Source organism: Cervus elaphus, chromosome 11 (assembly GCF_910594005.1).
Source record: "Cervus elaphus chromosome 11, mCerEla1.1, whole genome shotgun sequence".
NCBI lineage: Eukaryota > Metazoa > Chordata > Mammalia > Artiodactyla > Cervidae > Cervus > Cervus elaphus.
Window position 1 is genome coordinate 98,614,580 of NC_057825.1, and position 19,913 is coordinate 98,634,492.

At 38.3% G+C, this 19,913-nt stretch overlaps 1 protein-coding gene across 1 annotated transcript in view; it reads left to right on the forward strand.

Annotated features, from left to right (window-relative positions):
• MGAT4A (alpha-1,3-mannosyl-glycoprotein 4-beta-N-acetylglucosaminyltransferase A) overlaps positions 1 to 19,913 on the forward strand; it is a 122,425-nt gene that overhangs the window by 42,389 nt on the left and 60,123 nt on the right. The window contains exons 3-4 of the mRNA XM_043918637.1: positions 9,707 to 9,874; positions 11,286 to 11,426. Coding sequence (XP_043774572.1) covers positions 9,707 to 9,874; positions 11,286 to 11,426 — 309 coding nt within the window. The remainder of the gene's footprint in view (positions 1 to 9,706; positions 9,875 to 11,285; positions 11,427 to 19,913) is intronic.

Below are 19,913 nucleotides of genomic sequence, written 5' to 3' on the forward strand. Positions count from 1 at the left end.
TCTGGGAGTTGGTGATGGACAGGGAGGCCTGGCATGCTGCGATTCATGGGGTCGCAAAGAGTCGGACACGACTGAGCAACTGAACTGAACTGAGACTAAGCTATGATGTTCAGTAGGTTAGTTGTATTAAATGCATTTTCTACTAATGATGTTTTCAGCTTACACTGGCTTTATTAGGATGTAATTCTATTACAATTCGAGGAAGATCTGCCATGGTTTTTGATGAGAAATCTGCAGTCATTCAATTTTTTTTTTCCTAGTGTCATTTCTCTCTGCTTTCAAGATATTTTTGTTTGTTCCTAGTTTTTTGATGTTTATTTGTGGCATTTTTTTGACATGGGTTTCTTTGGCTTTATCCTGTTTGGTATTTTCTCAGCTTTTTGAATCTTTACGAAGGTTTGTCTCTTGCCAAATTTGGATTCTAACCATAATTTCTTCTAATATTTTTCCCACTCTGCCCTCTCTCTTTTCCTCCTGGGACTCTGATGATAGGAATATTAGATTTTAAATCTTTTGTTTTAGTTCCAAAGGTTTCTGAGACTCTTAATTTTTTTTTCCAGTCTGTTTTCTCTTTGTTGTTCAGATTGGGTTATATTGATTATTTTCTCAAGATTCACCAATATTTTTTGGGGCCCTCTCTGTTCTTCTGTTGAGCTCATCCATTAAGATTTTTGTTTCAACTCTTGTATTTTCTGTTCTAAAATTTTCATTTGTGTTTTATAATTTATATCTTCTGTTTCTCTGCTTAAGGTTTCTGTTTTTTTCCATTTATTTAGTTTGCCTGTTGAAGCATTTTTATGATGGCTACTTTAAGATCCTTATCAGATAATTCCAACATCTGTGTCATCTTAGTGTTGGCATATATTGATTGTCCTTCTTCATTCAAGTTGAGATTTGTCTGTTTACTAGCATGATAAGTGACTTCAGTTGTATCCAGGGCATTTGCATATTATGAGAATCTGGGTCTTATTTAATTTGTCCATTGTCACTGACCCCCTTCTGACACCATTCTGGGAGGGAAAAAGGGAATGTTACCTTGTTACCACCAGGTGAGGATGGAAGTCTAGTCTTCTTACTTGGCCTCTTCTGATACCGCTCTAGCTGGCAGTGGGAGAGGTCCCACTAACACCTCAAACGGGTATTCATCACTGCTGCAGGTGACGGGTATTCATCACTGCGCAGGTCATGGAAGTCCTGGCCTCTCACTCAGTCCTCTCTGCTACCACCCACGTGTGTGTGTGCATGTGCATGCGTGTGTGTGTGTGTGTGTGTCCATGTCCTTGTTACAGTTAGGCAGGGGTGGACGTCTAGGCTCCCTTCATGGCTTTTGCCTAAAGGGCAGAGATGGGACCTTTTTTTTTTCCTCCTCCTCATAGTCTTTGATTGAAATAGAACAGTTATTGTAGAAACTTTTTCCTGTCTTGCTAGGTCATCCTTGGACTTTGACTAGACAGAGTGAGATTTTCTTGGGGCATTTCTGTGCCCTCCCGTTGGTGTTTCCAGGATGCCAGCTTCTCTGACACCACTCTGGAATGTAAGAAGCAAAAAGAAAACTCAGGGCCCTCACTGTTATGTAATTCATTGGGTCCCAAGATCTCTTCTGTCTGCTGTCTTCTTCCTACTGTGTAGAGTTTTCTGTACGCTTAATATATAATGTACAGGGTTTTCATTGTACTTAGTGTGAAGGAGAGGGAGAAATATGTCTACTCTGTTTTGGTCTGTAATTGGAAATCCTCATCTTGAGCCTGAGAAAAGTCATTTAGGATATTGTCATCTGAAGATTTGTAGTATGATATTTCACTTTTAGGACTGAATTGACCAACATTGTTAGAGTTTAGAGTTCCACATTCATGTTCTGATTTATCTTAATCATTATGAAACATTTTCCTCTGGCAGTTTTCTTCTCTTTGCCATGATGAGTACAAGAAGGAAAAATCCTAAATTTTCATTTGTATTCATTAAAGATTATAAAAGACTTCAAAGTCAGGGTCTCCAGGCAAGTGGACTATTTACGTCAATTGGAGAATAAAGTCCTTGGTAATTTGAAACAGACAACAGAGAAGGATATCATGGGGTGCATGGGGGAGCATAAATATGTGAAAGGAGAAATGAGAGGTGTGAATTTGTGTTTGAAAATGAAAAGTCCAAAAAGACACAAAGAAGAAGAATTTGAAAAGCGTTTTACAGAATAGGAAGGGGAAAAGTGGAAAATGAGGAAAAGAGGAAAGTGAGGAGATGGAAGAAAAAATCATGAAATTGGGCATAAAAGGAGTAGTCATGTGCAGCTAGCACGTTCATTAGGAGAGCCAGTCCACTGGGTAGAATTGATTAATTACCAGTATTCTCTTTTTTAAGTAAAGATGATTCTAATGAATAAAATGCTCTGTCTTGAAAGATTCTTCATAGAAAAATATATACCGTTATATATTTCACTCGGCTGTGTCTGACTCTGCGAATTCTCCAGGCCAGAATACTGTTGTGGGTAGCCTATCCCTTCTCCAGAGGATCTTCCTGACCCAGGAATCAAATCAGGGTCTCCTGCATTGCAGGTGGATTCTTTACCAACTGAGCTATCAGGGAAGCCCCTATATTTTAGAATACAAATTTTTTTTTTCCTTTTGGGAGCAAAGTGACACCTTTATGGAAAACGTCGCCAGTAAGTTTAAGTTCTTAAGGAAAATAGTTAATAACCATCTGGTGATTTTTACCCTGAGTTCCTTATGGCTTATTGAATTTGAAAAATCAGGTTGCATAAAATCATTTATATTTTTTAGAAGTAAAGAACTGTTGTTATGGCTAAGTACCTTTATCCTAGGTTATGCAGATTATTGTTTTTCTTCTCATTTCACAATGATAATGGAATTTGGGACTTGATACAAAATTGCCAAAAAGAGACTACCCTGTCTTCAAGGGAAATCAGGGGAAGTGATTGCCACTATTGCAACTATTTAGATGAAGTTAATATTTCTAAGAAAGTGTGGGTTATAGGTATGTGCAACATTATTTTATATCTTAAGGTTTTGTGCTTTACAAGGTCAGTGGATAGATTTTTACTTGTTAAACCTCTACTTGGAAGTTTGTTTTGTTTTCAATGACATCATTAATATTATATTACTTTAGGGGACAACTTACAAATAGTGATCATGTTCCAGAAGACTTTTCAACTGTAGCATATCTGTTATTCACTACTTAGGGTCCTGTTGTATAAGCATAGTGAAAACATCATGTAAGGGAACAAATTGAATTATATTCTTTGTTTTAATGTAAATAAAATATATGATTCTATATATCTGTGAGCCCCATTTTCCCTTTTGAGTTTTGAAGGGTACAAGTTATCTTCACAGTTCATGTTTATATCATGGGTTCTGACTGAAAGACTCCAAAAGTAGGCAGTGATCTTTTTCATTCCTGTAACTCTTAAGAGAGACCTTGGAAATAGGTGTTGGCTGAATATTTCAAAATCCTTTCTGTCCGCAGTGTAACTTCAGAATTTTTTAAAAAACTATGTATTTATTAAGCTGCATTGATATTGGTTGCAGCACATGGGATCTTCGTTGCGGCCTGTGGACTCTTTAAGTTGTGCTCAGGCTCTTTAGTTGCTTCCCAGCATGGGGGATCTTAGTTCCCTGACCAGGGATCAAACCTGCGTCCCCTGCATTGCAAGGTGAATTCTTAACCATTGGACCACTAGGGAAATCCCTGAATTGAGGAACATGGACCTAAAATTTCTGATGAACCCCTCTTCTCCTCGGAACTCTTAACATCTCATCCAGAGGAGAGAAGGAAGTAGGGGAGCAGAGCAGCATTGATTTCCAGGCTGCTGGAGTCTAGACCTACGTTGAGGACAGTGGATCCCTCAGTGCTGCTCACCCAGGGGCTCAGCATCAACCTGAGCATGTTAGAAGTTCTCAGGCCCCGTGTCAGACTGGAGAAGGAAATAGCAACCCACTCCAGTATTCTTGCCTGGAAAATCTCATGGACCGAGGAGCTGGCAGGCTACAGTTCATAGCATCACAAAGAGTCGGACACAACTGAGCATACACATGTCAGACCTACTGAATCAGAATCTTTGGAGGATGGGGCCAGAATTTTATGTTTGACAGGCTCTTTCTGGTGGTTCTTATGCCCAAAAAAGTTAGAGAAACAGTGAGACAAATCTTGTTTGTAATTTTTAGCTATCCATTCTCCTTAGAAATGTCTTCAGATTCTGTTCTTTTAGCCCATTTCATTCGGTCTCCTGTCTTTGACTTTTCTAGGCTTTTAGTCTCCTAAGCTATCTTCTGAATCCAGTTCTTTAACTTTTTTCTTTAAGAGATCTGTTCATGGGAAAGTGTCCATAATTTCAAGTAGGCCTTCTCCTTTCTGTTTTAAAATGGTTGTATAAGAATGGTGAATGTGGAATAAAATGTTTTCAAAAGCAATGGCTTCCTGAAGTGTGTAGCTTGTTAAATTTTAGAATCTGTTACAGGGAGTTTTTCATATATTTAAGAAAAATTTTTTCTGTATGAAGTAGTTCAGTGTAGTACCAAAGAACAGAGGGATGGATCAGATGGTTTGTCAACCTTTCCAGTGCCAGAATTTTATTATTTAATAAATACTAAAATTAAGTAATTTAAAAGTATATTAATTTTTGATAATTTTAATTTCAACATAAAAAGCCAGTTTTTAAATGTTAGCTCATAGAATTAAGTAGTGCCACCCAACATCTTGCTGATAACAATGAAAAAAATGTTTTTTGTTTGACTTTTATGTACTACATATTGGGTATTACTTATTAGTGTGCTTCTTTGTGTTAACTTTTCATCTGTACTATTTATAAATTTTTAAATTAAATTGTTGAGTCTGAAGCTATTATTGTTGAACTGTATGAAATTACCATTTTTTTGGTCAAAAATGTTCGAATACCAGCAATTTCATATGGTTCAGCTAGTAATTTGAAAACCTAAAGTTACTCTCTTCATTGGAGAACTGACTTGTTTACTGATTTGAAGAAATGAAAGTGGTTTCTTTAGAAATTTTGTATGTTTCAGATTCTTAGGTTCACAGAATATGATTTATAGTTTCAATGTCTAATGTGGGTATGTGCTTTTCTACAATTAAGGGGGAAAAAAAAAAGCTAGATTCAGTCTTCAATAAAAACAAACCAGTGACCAAAACCAGGGATTTTCAGTAAGGTTGTGTAAAAAAGTTCCCTCATGGTGTCCTGCCAGGTTCTCCTATAGAAACTGATTGAAATGATTCAAAGAAATACAAAAATAAAAATTTTGTCAGTAACATTAAAAATAGGACATTGTCAAATACATATCACTAATTTGATGGAGTTTTTCGCCTATTATGATAGAATTTGAACTTCTTCTGAGAGCTGGTAAGCCACTCTCCCCAAGAGAGTAAGGTGGTACTATGGAAAATACACATGGAGAAAATACTGGAAGTCACTGGTCATGCTATGTTTGGGTGGACAGTGAGGATATGCTGGGAGGGATGACTGTAGGAAAACCATGTGTAACGTTCCTGATCACAAGAGTCAGTGGTGTCCCTTGGAATTCCAAGCAGGACAAGCTGAGAGCTTTACTGCACAGTCTTAACCTGGGTAGTGCAGACTTGCTCTGAGGTCATGGAGAGAACACTTTTTAAGTTTTATTTTATTAAAGTGTAGTTGATTTACAGTATTGTGTTTCAGTGTACAGCAAACTGACTTAGTTATACATACATATATATATGCACTTTCCTCTTTAGTGTTCTTTTTCATTATGGTTTATCACAGGATATTGAATAGAAGTCCCTCTGCTCTACAGTAGGACCTTATTGTTTATCCACTCTCTATAATAGTTTGTATCGGCTAATCCCAAACTCCCAAGAGAGAACACTTTTAATATGAAAGGGTGGAGTTAGAAGCAAAGAACAGATGGGAATGAGATGGGAAATGACCCATTTTGAGCACTTGCATAGCTATATGCTGTGGAGTGACAGTAGCCGGAGCATCTGAATCTGAAAGAAAATATGTGTGACTCTCAAGCCAAGACATCTTTTCAAAAGCATGGCCACTTCACCTCAAAGTAGGGGAGGCAGATTGGATTTTGGAGTGGGGGTTTTTCCTCTGCTGGCTGGGCTGCCAGCCAGTGAGGCTGACCTCTGGGAAGGTAGTTTCCAAAAGTACCAAGACAGGCATGTAGGGCAGAGACTGGCCTCAGGCCCACATCCCTCCTACCACAGAAGAGCTGCTGAAAGACCAAACCTGTGTGCCATCCCATCCTCCTGCTTACTTTTAAAAAACTTCTTACTTTTTATTTATTTTTTTTCCTCTATTTATTTATTTATTTTTTCAGTTGGTTTTGTCATACATTGATATGAATCAGCCATAGATTTACACGTATTCCCCATCCCGATCCCCCCTCCCACCTCCCTCTCCACCCGATTCCTCTGGGTCTTCCCAGTGCACCAGGCCCGAGCACTTGTCTCATGCATCCCACCTGGGCTGGTGATCTGTTTCACCATAGATAATATACATGCTGTTCTTTCGAAACATCCCACCCTCACCTTCTCCCACAGAGTTCAAAAGTCTGTTCTGTACTTCTGTGAACTTCTTACTTTTTAAAAAGTTTCAACTAAGAGGAAGTTATAACTTCTCTATGCATTTTATGTATTGTGAACATGTTGCCTCTTATTGTTTTATCTATCTGTAGAAACTTGTTTCTTTTCAGAACCAGGTTAAAGTACATTATAGAAATCATGCCTTTTTACACCTGAATAATTTTATTTCCTAAGAACAGGGAATTCTCTTACTTTACGACAGTCAGGTGTCAGGTTTTAAAAATTTATGCACCATGTTGCATACTCTGTAGTCTTCTTTTTTTTAAAAAAAAAAATCTTTTCGCCACACCATGACACGTGTGGGATCTTAGTTCCCTAACCAGAGATGGAACCTGCGTCCCCTGCATTGCAAGGTGAAGTCTTAAGTCACTGGGCTGTGTCCCTGTAGTCTGTCTTCTGTTAGTTTGTCCCAGTAATGTTCTTTACAGCATTTATTATTTTTTTTTTCTGTTCCAGACCCCATCCAGGATTGTCATTTGTATTTAGTTGTATCCTACAGTGTTTGTCTTTCTCTGTCTTGCATCCATGTTTGATTGTCACTCAAATCTGTTATTGCTTGGACAGTTGCAAAGGGGTGATTTTCTAACATTCATCCTTTTTTCATGATTTATAAGCTGGCATTCCACTGTAAGAAACACTTTTCTGTCATCTGTTAATTGTTATTTATTAAAATGGACTTACAGATTCTTACTTTATTTAGTAAGTTAAAAGTGATTACCATCAGTGTTTGTTTTGATACTTAAATTGCCCTGAATTTGGCCAGTGAGAGCCCCTCAGGGAGCTTCCTGTGTCCTTTTGACATATCCTGTCTTGTTTTTTAAATTGAAGTATATTCTTTATTTATTTATTTGGCCATGCTACAGAGCATGTGAGATCTTAGCTCTCCAACCAAGGATCAAACCCCCTGCATTGAAAGTGCAGAGTCTTAACCACTGGACCACCAGGGAAGTCCTTTGGCCTGCTTTTTAAAAAAAAATAACATTTTCTTACTTGACCCAAGGGTGCTCCAAGTTCATCTTAAAGTTATTTCTTCCAAGGGTTCTAATGCTTTATTAGTGGCAGGTGTCTAGAAGCCACTGTCTTGGCGCCTTGTGGGGGTAAGAGGTAAAGAGGGAAGAACTCACAGGATAGTTCACGCCTGTTAATTTTGGACCCAGTCTGCTTGGTGTGGTCAGCCTTTGTCCCCACCGTTTGCACCTGGCAGTCACCATGGTTTTCATTTCTAGAGCCTTATAGTCCATTCTGATCTCAGAGTAAGTTCCCTATTACTGCTTCTAGATTTTTTTGAACTTTTAAAAACATTCTTTATTTAATTGACGTGTCAAAAGTGAAGTTCCAAATTTTTTTTTGCTATTTTGAAAGGTGTTGCATTTATTATTCAGCTTAGGTTAGAGTTTATCTTTTTTATTTTTTGCAAGATTGGGTTTTCCCATTTAGAATTAATAACTGAGTTAATTTTTTTTCTTTCATTACAGGCTCTAGGAAAAGGCTTATAGATTTTTTAAATTTAATATTTTAGGCATATAGTTTTTTATCACATAACTCTTGAGTGCCTCTTACAGTATAATTGTTAATAGTTTTGTGTTTGTGAATAGTATTTGTATAACATTTCTTTTGTTGTGAATGTACATGTATGGAAAAGTACCTAGACCATGAATGTATAGTAATGAATTTTATATAACCGCTAGCCAGGCCAATGACTAGGACCTTGTTGGCACCTTGAGACTCCCCATATACCCTTTCCTAATCACAACTCCTGCCTCCTTCCTTCCCTCCCACAGCCAGCAGGTTAAGGAAAGTAAAGCTGTTTACATTGTTCAATACAAGGAAACATGATAGTTAAGCAGGGAGACCTTATTATCTGCCCCAGATTCTTAGGCGATATTTACTGTGTGGTCCTTTATGTAGGGGACAGGGAATAAGGCAACTGACTGTTTTTAAGACTAGCTTTATGAAACAGGCAGATTTCTGTTCCTTAATTCTGTTCTTACTGAGTCCATCCTTAAGTCAAACTGAGATTACAATATTAATTAAAAGTAGTCTTTCCAAGATTTGTTTCATTTAGATGTCAAATTAGTAGTAGCCTTAGATTATCTAAGATTATCTATTAGCTTGATAGAGATGCCAAAACTATTCTGATTTCTCTTCTTTAATGAGGTTGTAGAAATTGCTTCACCAGCCTCAGCTCCCTTTCAGCGCTGCTGATCAAGATAAATGCATGGTTTCTTTTCTGCAGTCTCTCAGATTTTGGTGTCCAGTTCTGTCCTGGGGCCTCTGTACATGGGGTACATCATATTTGAGCTCTCTTGTTCTATTATTTCAGTGTCTACATTTATCCCCTTGTATTTCCCAGAGTAGGCTTTCCTGGCATGGGATTGTCTCAAATTTGAGTAATTGACTTTTTAAAAAATTGTATTTATGTTTTTGGCTACACCTCTTAGTTGCAGCATGTGGGATCTAGTTCCCTGACCAGGGATCAAACCCAGGCCCCCTGCATTATTAGGACAGCAGAATCTTAGCCACTGGACCACCAGGGAAGTCCCTGAGATAATTGACTCTGTTATTGTCTTACATCTACCTGAGTGATTTGTTAGGCATTAGGAATTTGACCCAAGTCTGGCCTGGGGGAATTTTTGCAGAATAGAAAGTACAGAAGAAACAGCCTATGGAAATGGATGGTTATGCTATAAATGTTATATTCATTATATTATTAGATATATTATCATCAGTTTCAATGATTCATCCCTACTTTCATACAAATAGGGTCTTTACGGTTGTCTGTACCTTTTAAGAAATGATGTTGGTATCATGCTTGAAGTGTTAGTTCCAAAAACGTTGTCTTTTTCTCCCTATTTTTAACTTTCTAAAGTGCTAATTAGAAAGTGCTCACATTCTTACAGATATTGATAGCACTGTGTTACTGGTGGCTTTGTCACCACTTTCTTAGTTCAGACTTTTTTATTTTCAGTTCTGTCTCAGTGAATTCAAAAACGAGTTATCTGTTTCTGAAAAATGCAGCTTTAGAATTTCTGATGTTATGGTTCAGTTTTGATTATAATGGCGTTTTTATGTCTTTTTAAAGAAATGCACTATTAACGACTAGTTTTGTTTTTAGAAAAAGTGATTGCTTATCAACGAGAATTTCTTGCTCTGAAAGAACGTCTCCGAATAGCTGAACATAGAATCTCTCAGCGCTCTTCTGAGCTCAGCGCCATTGTACAGCAGTTCAAGCGCGTAGAAGCAGAAACAAACAGAAGTAAGGACACCGTGAATAAGTTTTCAGGTACAGGCACTGTCTTCTGTTTTATGGAAAGATTGTATTTTCAGAGAGTTATGTGAACTATTCTCTTTGAAAGCTGTCTACGGTTGCTTATCAGTCAGCATTTGTTAACCTCTACACAGAAAAATCACCATGCCAAGCTCTTTCTGTTGTTGCTAATTATAAAACAATTTTATTAATTGCTAAATTTGATTTAAAGAGAGTAATATTCAGTTAAATTTCAGTTATATATGTTTCATTGACAATAGTGAAGAAACAGCATCTTTTTAAAAACATACAATATGAGGCTAAAATTTAACTTGGTGTTTATGATTGTTTCTCTTGTGACTTGTATGGACTTCAGTTGAATTCCGGGGAGTCTTTGCGCTATTTGAAGCAATTAGTGCTCTTAAATATGACTTACAAGAAATAAAAAAGACATAGTTTTACAATGGGTGCTTTGAATGCATAAAAGTTAAATTCCTAAAAGGGAAATCACTGAACAATAGGATGAAATGTTTTAGGGTTTTTGATGCTGTTCTGAATAGCTGAAACATTTATTATATTATCACCACAATTTAATATATTATTTAATCTGCTAATTTAATTTGAAGGTGAATATTGTTGTCTTATAATTTGTAGGTTGTTGCTTTAACATAAGATTAAACTTGAATTTCATGTATGATAGTCCTTTTGCATTTCTTCTATGAATTTTCGGTTCTGAATTTTTGGAATATTTTAATGGAGTTTTCTTTTTTTTTTTTTAATGGAGTTTTCATATTGCTCTATATGAAATTATTGTTGAGGTTACCAGTCCTTACTGCTTACTTCCTTATGTCAAAAGTTAAGTTCTAGTTCAGTGAAATTTGAAAACGATATTCCTTATCCTGTCAAGGTTTTATTTTTGTATTATATTAAATGGTTCATTGGTTCCTCTCATAAAAACTGAAAAATGATTTGAAAGTTATGAACTGTACCAAAGATTCTTAACTTGTGTTGTTTAAATTATTGTACTTGAATTAAAAGAAAAATCTTCCATGTGAAATTTTGGGCAAATGTGGTAGCATAAAAAAGTGGAAGCTACTGGTGGTTGTTGTATTTGTTATTGTTACATTTTCATGAATGGGTCACTTGTTTAAAGTCTGTCCCCTTGCACTCAAGTTCTGACATATTACAAAGATGAGGAATTCGTGTCCTACCTTCTCATAGTACTTTAGCTCACGTATTTAGCTTTATTTAGACTGTTCTCAACATCATGACTCTGTGAGACTCTGGTTGCAAGTGTCCATGGAAATCTCACTCACCACAGTATGAGAGAAAAATTTAGGAGAGAAAATTCTTTTGGTTTTCATACATTTTTACTGCTGTCTTGGTAGCATCCGTAACATCTAAAAGTAAGGTATTACCATGGAATGATTATCCTTCTGTGTTTCAGATGATACTCTAAAGATATTAAAGGAGCTAACAAGCAGAAAGTCTCTTCAAGTGCCAAGTGTTTATCATCATTTGCCTCATTTACTGCAAAATGAAGGAAGCCTTCAACCTGCCGTACAGATTGGAAATGGACGAACAGGAGGTATGTTTGTTTTGTTTCCTATTGTAGTTTCATTGCTGGTCTGAATTGTGTCTTGGAGTATTATGTGGTATTAACTTCACTGAGGCTTTCAGTGGCTAAGTCAAATATCTCTTTGTGAATGTCACATTTCACTTGAAAATGTGCAGGTTATTTTCAAATATCTTTTGATAGTGATTTCACAGTGATAAGAACACACTCTGTATGATTTCAATACCTTTAGACTATAAAATTGTTTTTTATCCCTGGATATGTTCCAGTGTCTCCTAGTTTATAGTCTATGGGAACTTGAATTTGTATCCTACTGTTGTGTGAAAATTGTATAAATCTTAATTATGTTTAGTTGGTTCATGGTGCTTTTCAGGTCTACTATATCCTTCTACATTTCTGTCTCTTCATTCTATTAATTTCTGAGAGTTTGATATTGCAACTCCAACTAAAAATCTTAATTTATCTAATTAAAAAGTAATTTAAAAATAAGAGAAAAAAAAGAAAAATGCACATTAGTACTCTTAGTTGAATAGTCTCCATTTAAATAGTTACAAGCAAATTAAGTATTTGTATATTATATAAATAAAATTAATTTATACTAGCATCCTCATGCAAAAGAGCCATTTGTGCATCTTGTAGCATTCAATATGCTTACTAATAGAACTTTAATAAAAGTTTTAGTTTATTTTAAAAAAATCACCATCTGGGTAAGATGCTGTAGCCATTTCATGCATTTGTTGTTTTAGACTGTTTATTTATTAATAAGAATCAAATCAAAAGAAAGTATTTTTAAAGTCATTGAAAACCTCCAAGATCTCGTATAGGTTCTTTTATAGTCAGTTCTTCTTGTTTCATGAATGTGACATTCTCTCTTTTTTGAAGTTGCTTTTTCTATCCCATTTGTTAAAGATTTTTTCATCATAAATATAATAAAATCTTAGTCAACCAGCCTCTCAGTAGTTAACATTCTTATTAAGCTGAAACTGTTTTCTAAAGATAGAAAAAGCAGACAACGTGGGGAAAAACAACCAAGAAAACCTGCAGATTTTCTTTAAAAATCTTTCTTCCTAAATCTTTAGGCAATGGTTCTTAATATTTTTAAAGTAATAGAACCCTTTAGTTATTTTAGGAAATCTATTAACTTTCTACTTAGAAACATGCTCCTAGAAAAGTAATTTTATATGTAATTTCTGGGGTTTTGTGGAGCCCTAAAACCTATCTAGGCACTGTATATAAAGAACTTCAGTTTATTTATTTACTTTAATTAATTTTTTTGTATGGACTCCCCAGTGAGCCTTTTTTTTTAATTTTTAAATTTTTTGGCCACACCACTTGGCATGTGGGACTGAACCTTCTCCCCATGCGTTGAAAGCACAGTCTTAACCACTAGACTGCCAGAGAAGTTCCCAGGAGCGTCAGTTGTTTCAGATCAAAGAAAACTGCTTTTTGCTTACAATTCTGTTCTTCCCAGGTCAGGCTGATTAAGGAACACTACTCAGACCAGCTCATCCTTCTAAGGGTAAGGAGGGAGAAGAGTGGTCAAGGCAGCTACTGACCTCCTCAAGAAAGGAATTCTCACATCCACCCATCCTCCTGCAGATTTACAAAGGCAGACTGCAGTAAACTGGCACAGCAAGCGCAGATGGGTCAGAGGCCATCTTGTATAACTAGGGTTCCCAGATATTTAAGAAAACCAACATCATGAATGACTCAATGACTCACAGAGCAAGCAGAGTATAATATTAAGACATATTTTCAGAGGGATTAGAAGTGACAGCTCATAAGTGACTATTTGTAAAAGGATCAGTTAGACATCTTTGTGTTTTTATTTTGATATTTGTATTTTAGGTTTCCATGTTGTAAGGATGGATATAGCTAAAGATCAATTTAGTGATCAGAAAGATTGAGCTGGCTGTGGAGTTCTTCTAGAATGCAACATAAAGGATACGAAGAGTTCAGACAGACAAACATTCTGACATTTATCTAATAGGAATTTGAGAAAGAGAACAAAGAGAGTAAGTGGGAGAAATAATCAAATAAATAGTAGAAGAAAATTTCTTTGATTGAAGAAACACACGTGTCTTCAGATGAAGGACTCACTCAGTGCTGGGCAAGGTGGTTGAAAAAAGACCCTCCACAGGTTACCTATCAGAAGGGCATTACTGATTTGGTAGAGGCCAGTGGGTAATTCTTTAAATATTTGCTGAAGTTAAAAGAAAAAGTGGGGAGACTCCTCTGGTGGTCCAGTGGCTGTGACTCTGTGCTCCCAATGCAGAGGGCCTGGGTTAGAGCTAGATCCCACATGCCTCAACCAAGAGTTAGCATGCCACAACTAAAGGTCCCACATGCTGCAACCAAGACCCAGTGCAGCCAAAAAAATCCATGCACACTTGTGTGAGTTTTGTTACACAAAATCAGATGTGATTCCTAGTCTTGTGATCCTCATTCTACTAAAGGAAGAATGTTTTAGTCAAATAACCAATTATATAAACCATTGTACAGTTGAACAATGCTAATGATGTAAAGGATAGTTTGAGAATGAATAGAAAGAGTATTAATTAAAGAGTTTAGTCTTGAAAAATACATTTGACCTGAGATCAGAGGATAAGGTAGTTTACTGGTAAAGATGGGTGAATTAGTTTCCTGTTGCTGTGTAGCAACTTGAGACCACACAAATTTATGATCTTATAGTTCGGGAGGTCAGAAGTCCTAAAATCAGTGTGTAAATGGGAGTGTGTTTCCTTTGGAAGCTCTGGAGGAAAGTCCATTTCTTTGCCTTTTCCAGCTTCTAGAGACACCTACATTCTTTAGTCTGTGAGCCCTTCTTTTATCTTCAGAGCATAGCATCTTCAAATTTCCCCCTGAATCTGACCCTTTAGCTTCATTGCCACACCTTAGAGCAGTACAGATCACTGGGACATGCCAATACCTAAGGTAATAAATGTTTTTTAGGTTTTTCATAGTTTACTTGGCAGCCCGGTTGTGTAGTTTTTCCCACAGATCTAACAGGTCTACAAGTAAAGGGAACCACACACTTGCTCTGTGATGCGTTTCCAATGAGTAATTTATTTTTAACAAATATAAACTGAGTAATTGAAGAAATGCCAAATTAAGGCTGTTTTTGATTTTTAAAGGAAATAAGTACTCGATTGAAAACTTGCTGGAAAGTGGAAGAAAACTGATACAACTGTTGATATCTCTGTCAATTTATAAACTCCATGAAGCAGTGGCCTTAGCTAGCTTATGACTGTGTTTTATTTTATTTCTTTAGATGTTTTACTTTGTATTTCAGTTCAGTTCAGTCACTCAGCCATGTCCAACTCTGCGAACCCACGGACTGCAGCACGCCAGGCCTCTTTGTCCATCACCAACTCCTGCAGTTTACTCAAACTCATGTCCATTGAGTCAGTGATGCCATCCAACGATCTCATCCTCTGTCGTCCCCTTCTCCCCCTGCCTTCAATGTTTCCCAGCATCAGGGTCTTTTCAGATGAGTCAGTTCTTCACATCAGGTGGCCAAAGTATTGGAGTTTCAGCTTCAACATCAGTCCTTTCAATGAATATTCAGGACTGATTTCCTTTAGGATTGACTGGTTGGATCTCCTTGCAGTCCAAGGGACTCTAAAGAGTCTTCTCCACCACCATAGTTAAGCAGCATCAATTCTTCGGTGCTCAGCTTTCTTCACAGTCCAACTCTCACATCCATACATGACTACTAGAAAAACCATAGCCTTGACTAGATGGACCTTTGTTGGCAAAGTAACATCTGTGCTTTTTAATATACTGTCTAGGTTGGTCATAACTTTTCTCCCAAGGAGTAAGCGTCTTTTAATTTCATGGCTGCAGTCACCATCTGCAGTGGTTTTGGAGCCAAAAAAAATAAAGTCTTCCACTGTTTCTCCATCTATTTGCCATGAAGTGATGGGACTGGATGCCATGATGTTAGTTTTCTGAGTGTTGAGCTTTAAGCCAACTTTTTCACTCTCCTCTTTCACTTTCAAGAGGCTCTTTAGTTCTTCTTCACATTCTGCCTTAAGGGTGGTGTTATCTGCATATCTGGGGTTATTGCTATTTCTCCCAGCAGTCTTGATTCCAGCTTGTGCTTTATCCAGTCCACCATTTCTCATGATATACTGTGCATAGAAGTTAAGTATGCAGGATGACAATATACAGCCTTGATGTACTCCTTTCTTGATTTGGAACCAGTCTGTTGTTCCATGTCCAGTTCTAACTGTTGCTTCCTGACCTACATACAGATTTCTCAAGAGGCAGGTCAGGTGGTCTGGTATTCCCATCTCTTTCAGAAGTTTCCACAGTTTGTTGTGATCCGCACAGTCAAAGGCTTTGGCATAGTCAATAAAGCAGAAATAGATATTTTTCTGGAACTCTCTTGCTTTTTCGGTGATCTAGCAGATGTTGGCAATTTGATCTCTGGTTCCTCTGCCTTTTCTAAAACCAACTTGAACATCTGGAAGTTCACGGTTCACATATTGTTGAAGCCTGGCTTGGAGAATTTTGAGCATTACTTTGCTAGCATGTGAGATGAGTGCAATTGAGGGGTAGTTTGAGCATTCTTTGGCATTGCCTTTCTTAGGGATTGGAATGAAAATGGACCTTTTCCAGTCCTGTGACCACTGCTGAGTTTTCCATATTTGCTGGCATATTGAGTGCAGCACTTTCACAGCATCATCTTTTAGGATTTGAAATAGCTTAACTGGAATTCCATCCCTTCCACTAGCTTTGTTCGTAGTGATGCTTCCTAAGACCCACTTGACTTCACATTCCAGGATGTCTGGCTCTAGGTGAGTGATCACACCATCATAATTATCTGGGTTGTGAAGATCTTTTTTGTACAGTTTTTCTGTGTATTCTTGCCACCTCTTCTTAATATCTTCTGCTTCTGTTAGGTCCATACCATTTCTGTCCTTTATTGTACCCATCTTTGCATGAAATGTTCCCTTGGTATCTCTAATTTTCTTGAAGAGATCTCTAGTCTTTCCCCTTCTGTTGTTTTCCTCTATTTCTTTGCACTGATTGCTGAGGAAGGCTTTCTTATCTCTCCTTGCTATTCTTTGGAACTCTGCATTCAAATGGGAATATCTTTCCTTTTCTCCTTTGTCTTTCACTTCTCTTCTTTTCACAGCTATTTGTAAGGCCTCCTCAGACAACCATTTTGCTTTTTTGCATTTCTTTTTCTTGGCGATAGTCTTGTTCCCTTCTCCTGTACAGTGTCATGAACCTCTGTCCATAGTTCATCAGGCATTCTGTATATCAAATATGGTCCCTTAAATCTGTTTCTCACTTCCACTGTATAATTGCTAGGGATTTGATTTAGGTCATACCTGAATGGTCTAGTGGTTTTCCCTACTTTCTTCAATTTAAGTCTAAATTTGGCAATAAGGAGTTCATGATCTGAGCCACAGTCAGCTTCCAGTCTTGTTTTTGCTGACTGTATAGAGCTTCTCCATCTTTGGCTGCAAAGAATATAATCAGTCTGATTTTGGTGTTGACCATCTGGTGATGTCCTTGTGTAGAGTGTTCTCTTGTGTTGTTGGAAGAGGGTGTTCACTATGACCAGTGCGTTCTCTTGGCAAAACTCCACTAGCCTTTGTCGTGGTTCATTCTGTACTCCAAGGCCAAATTTTTCTGTTACTCCAGGTGTTTCTTGACTTCCTACTTTTGCATTCCAGTCCTCTATAATGAAAAGGACATCTTTTTAGGGCGTTAGTTCTAGAAGGTCTTGTAGGTCTTCATGGAACCGTTCAACTTCAGCCTCTTCAGCATTACTGGTCGGGGCATAGGCTTGGATTACTGTGATATTGAATGGTTTGCCTTGGAAATGAACAGAGATCATTCTGTTGTTTTTGAGATTCCATCCAAGTACTGCATTTTGCACTCTTTTGTGATGGCTACTCCATTTCTTCTAAGGGATTCTTGCCCACAGTAGTAGATATAATGGTCAGTGTTATGTGGCAGCCTGGATGGGAGCAGAGTTTGCAGGAAAATGGATACATATGTATATATCACTGAGTCCCTTCCCTTTTCACCTGAAATTATCCACCATTGTTAATTCCTATACCCAAATACAAAATGAAACTATGAGCCATGCCGTGTGGGGCCACCCAAGACGGATGAGTCATGGTGGAGAGTTCTGACAAAATGTGGTCCACTGGAGAAGGGAATGGCAAACCACTTAAGTATTCTTGCCTTGAGAACCCCATGAACAGTATTTTGTATTTGGGTGTAGCCAGTTAATAGTGTGACAGTTTCAGGTGGACAGCGAGGGGACTCAGCGATGCCTGTGTATGTATCCATTCTCCCCCAGACTCCCCTCCCATCAGGCCGCCACATGCCTCTGTGCAGAGTACTGAGTACCACACAGTAGGTCCTTGTTCCTTATCCATTGTGGATATCGCAGTGTGCACACGTTCATCCCAAACTCCCTAACTCTATTTTCCCCATCCCTCCCCCCAGCAGCCATGAGCTCCTTCTCTGAGAGTTTCTTTCTGTGTTGTAAGTTGCAGCTGTGGTTTTAGGTTGTCTAGTGAATTACGGATGTATCACAGACGCACAGTTCATCCTTGAATGGGAACACTGGACAGTGAATCAGTGGGACAGCACCTGGGCCAGCCCTGGGGCTCTTTTTCTGTTTGGCTGCTCGATTCACCTTGCTCCTTACATCAAGATGACGTGTGTGCTTAGTCGCTCAGTTACGTCCAACTGCTCGTGACTCCAGGGACTGTAGCCCATCAGGCTCCTCTGTCCATGGAATTCTCCAGGCAAGAATACTGGAGTGAGTAGCTATTCCCTTCTCCAGGAGATCTTTCCATCCTAGGGCTTGAAACCAAGTCTCCTGAGTCGCAGGAGGATTCTTTACCATCTGAGCCATGAGGGAAGCCCCCATTAGGAGGATGATATGGCCTTATTGTTCATGTTGCTGACGTTTTTCTTCCAAACTCTTACCCCTTAGAATGCATTCATTTTCTACCTTGTAAACCATAGAAGAAGGATTGTAGCAAACAGGACAGGCTGGGTTATGTGGTGGTAACTAACAACCCCCCAAATTTAAGTAATTGAAGGTTTGTTTATTTCTGCTCAAAGTACATGATCATTAGGGTTAGTAGGGGACTTCATGCATCACTGACCACTCCGGATCCAGGCTGATGGAGCAGTTGCCATGTTGAATGTGACTGGCTGCTCTGCTGGGCAGAAAAGATTTCACACTGCAGTTCCAGGTACTCAGGACGTGAGTTACACATGGTGGTGACGCATCGTCATTACTCAGATCCTCTCCCCCCAGGTTCTCCGGCCACTCAGGTGGCTAGTGGTGAAGAACCCTCCTGCCAGTGCCAGAGACACGGAGGCATGGATTGGATCCTGGGGTTGGGAGGATCCCCTGGAGGAGGGTGTGATACTCCAGTGTTCTTGCCTGGAGAATCCCATGGACAGAGGACCCTGGTGGGCTACAGTCCATGGGGTGGCAACGAGTTGGACACGGCTGAAGTGACTTAGCACACAGCATGCACAAAGAGGACCTTACCACATGTCCAGAAGTCAGGAAACAGCTGTCCTTTTTTAATGGTATTTTGTGAAGTACCACTGGCACGGATACTCTTAATTCTGTAGATTTAGCTGAAATTAGTACTTTCCTTTTTAGTGCTTTTGGAGACCTTGAGTGCCTTGGTTTAAACTAAAGAATTTCTATTTCATCTCCAAAATAGTCTATTGGGGAAAAATGGCTTCTTCTCTAAACATGCCGTCTAAACTTTCGTGTCTGTTCTCCACAAAGTTTGGTAACCTTTTAAGATTGCAAATTGGTTACTATCACTTCCCCACTTACCACCTTACAATGGCTTTCGCTTGCACAAAACTAAAACTAAATTTAAGGTTATATGTGATCTGATCCTGAACTGATGCCTCTGAATCTAATCTCATTCTGCTTTGGATACATTCTGTTCTTGCCCTTGTGACTACCTTAAGACCATTCCCTCTTCAGCACCCAGCTGTTTCCTCGTCTTCGTCATCTTCTCTTTCTCGTCATTAATTACCAGCTCAGTTGATATTAGAGTGTCCGTGACTGTACTATCTCTAGAGGTACCTTTCCTTCCCCCGTGCTCTGCACATTCTTTCTAATACTGCCACGTTTTAAGATTATTGTTGTTGTTCAGAAATGCTAAGTCATGTCCAACTCTTTGTGACCCCATGGACTGAAGCACAACAGGCTCCCCTGTTCTCCACTCTCTCCTGGTATTTTCTTAGATTCCTGTCCATTGAGTTGGTGGTGCTATCTAACCATCTCATCCTCTGCCGCCCCCGTCTCCTTTTGCCTTCATTCTTTCCCAGCATCAGGGTCTTTTCCAATGAATTGGCTCTTCACATCAAGATTATTAACAATTATTTATCTTTTTCCATCCTCTAGAATGTGTTCAGTAAGAAAGGTCCCATGAAGGCAAGGACCTTATCTGTGTTGTTTACTCTTATATCCCTAACACCTAGAAT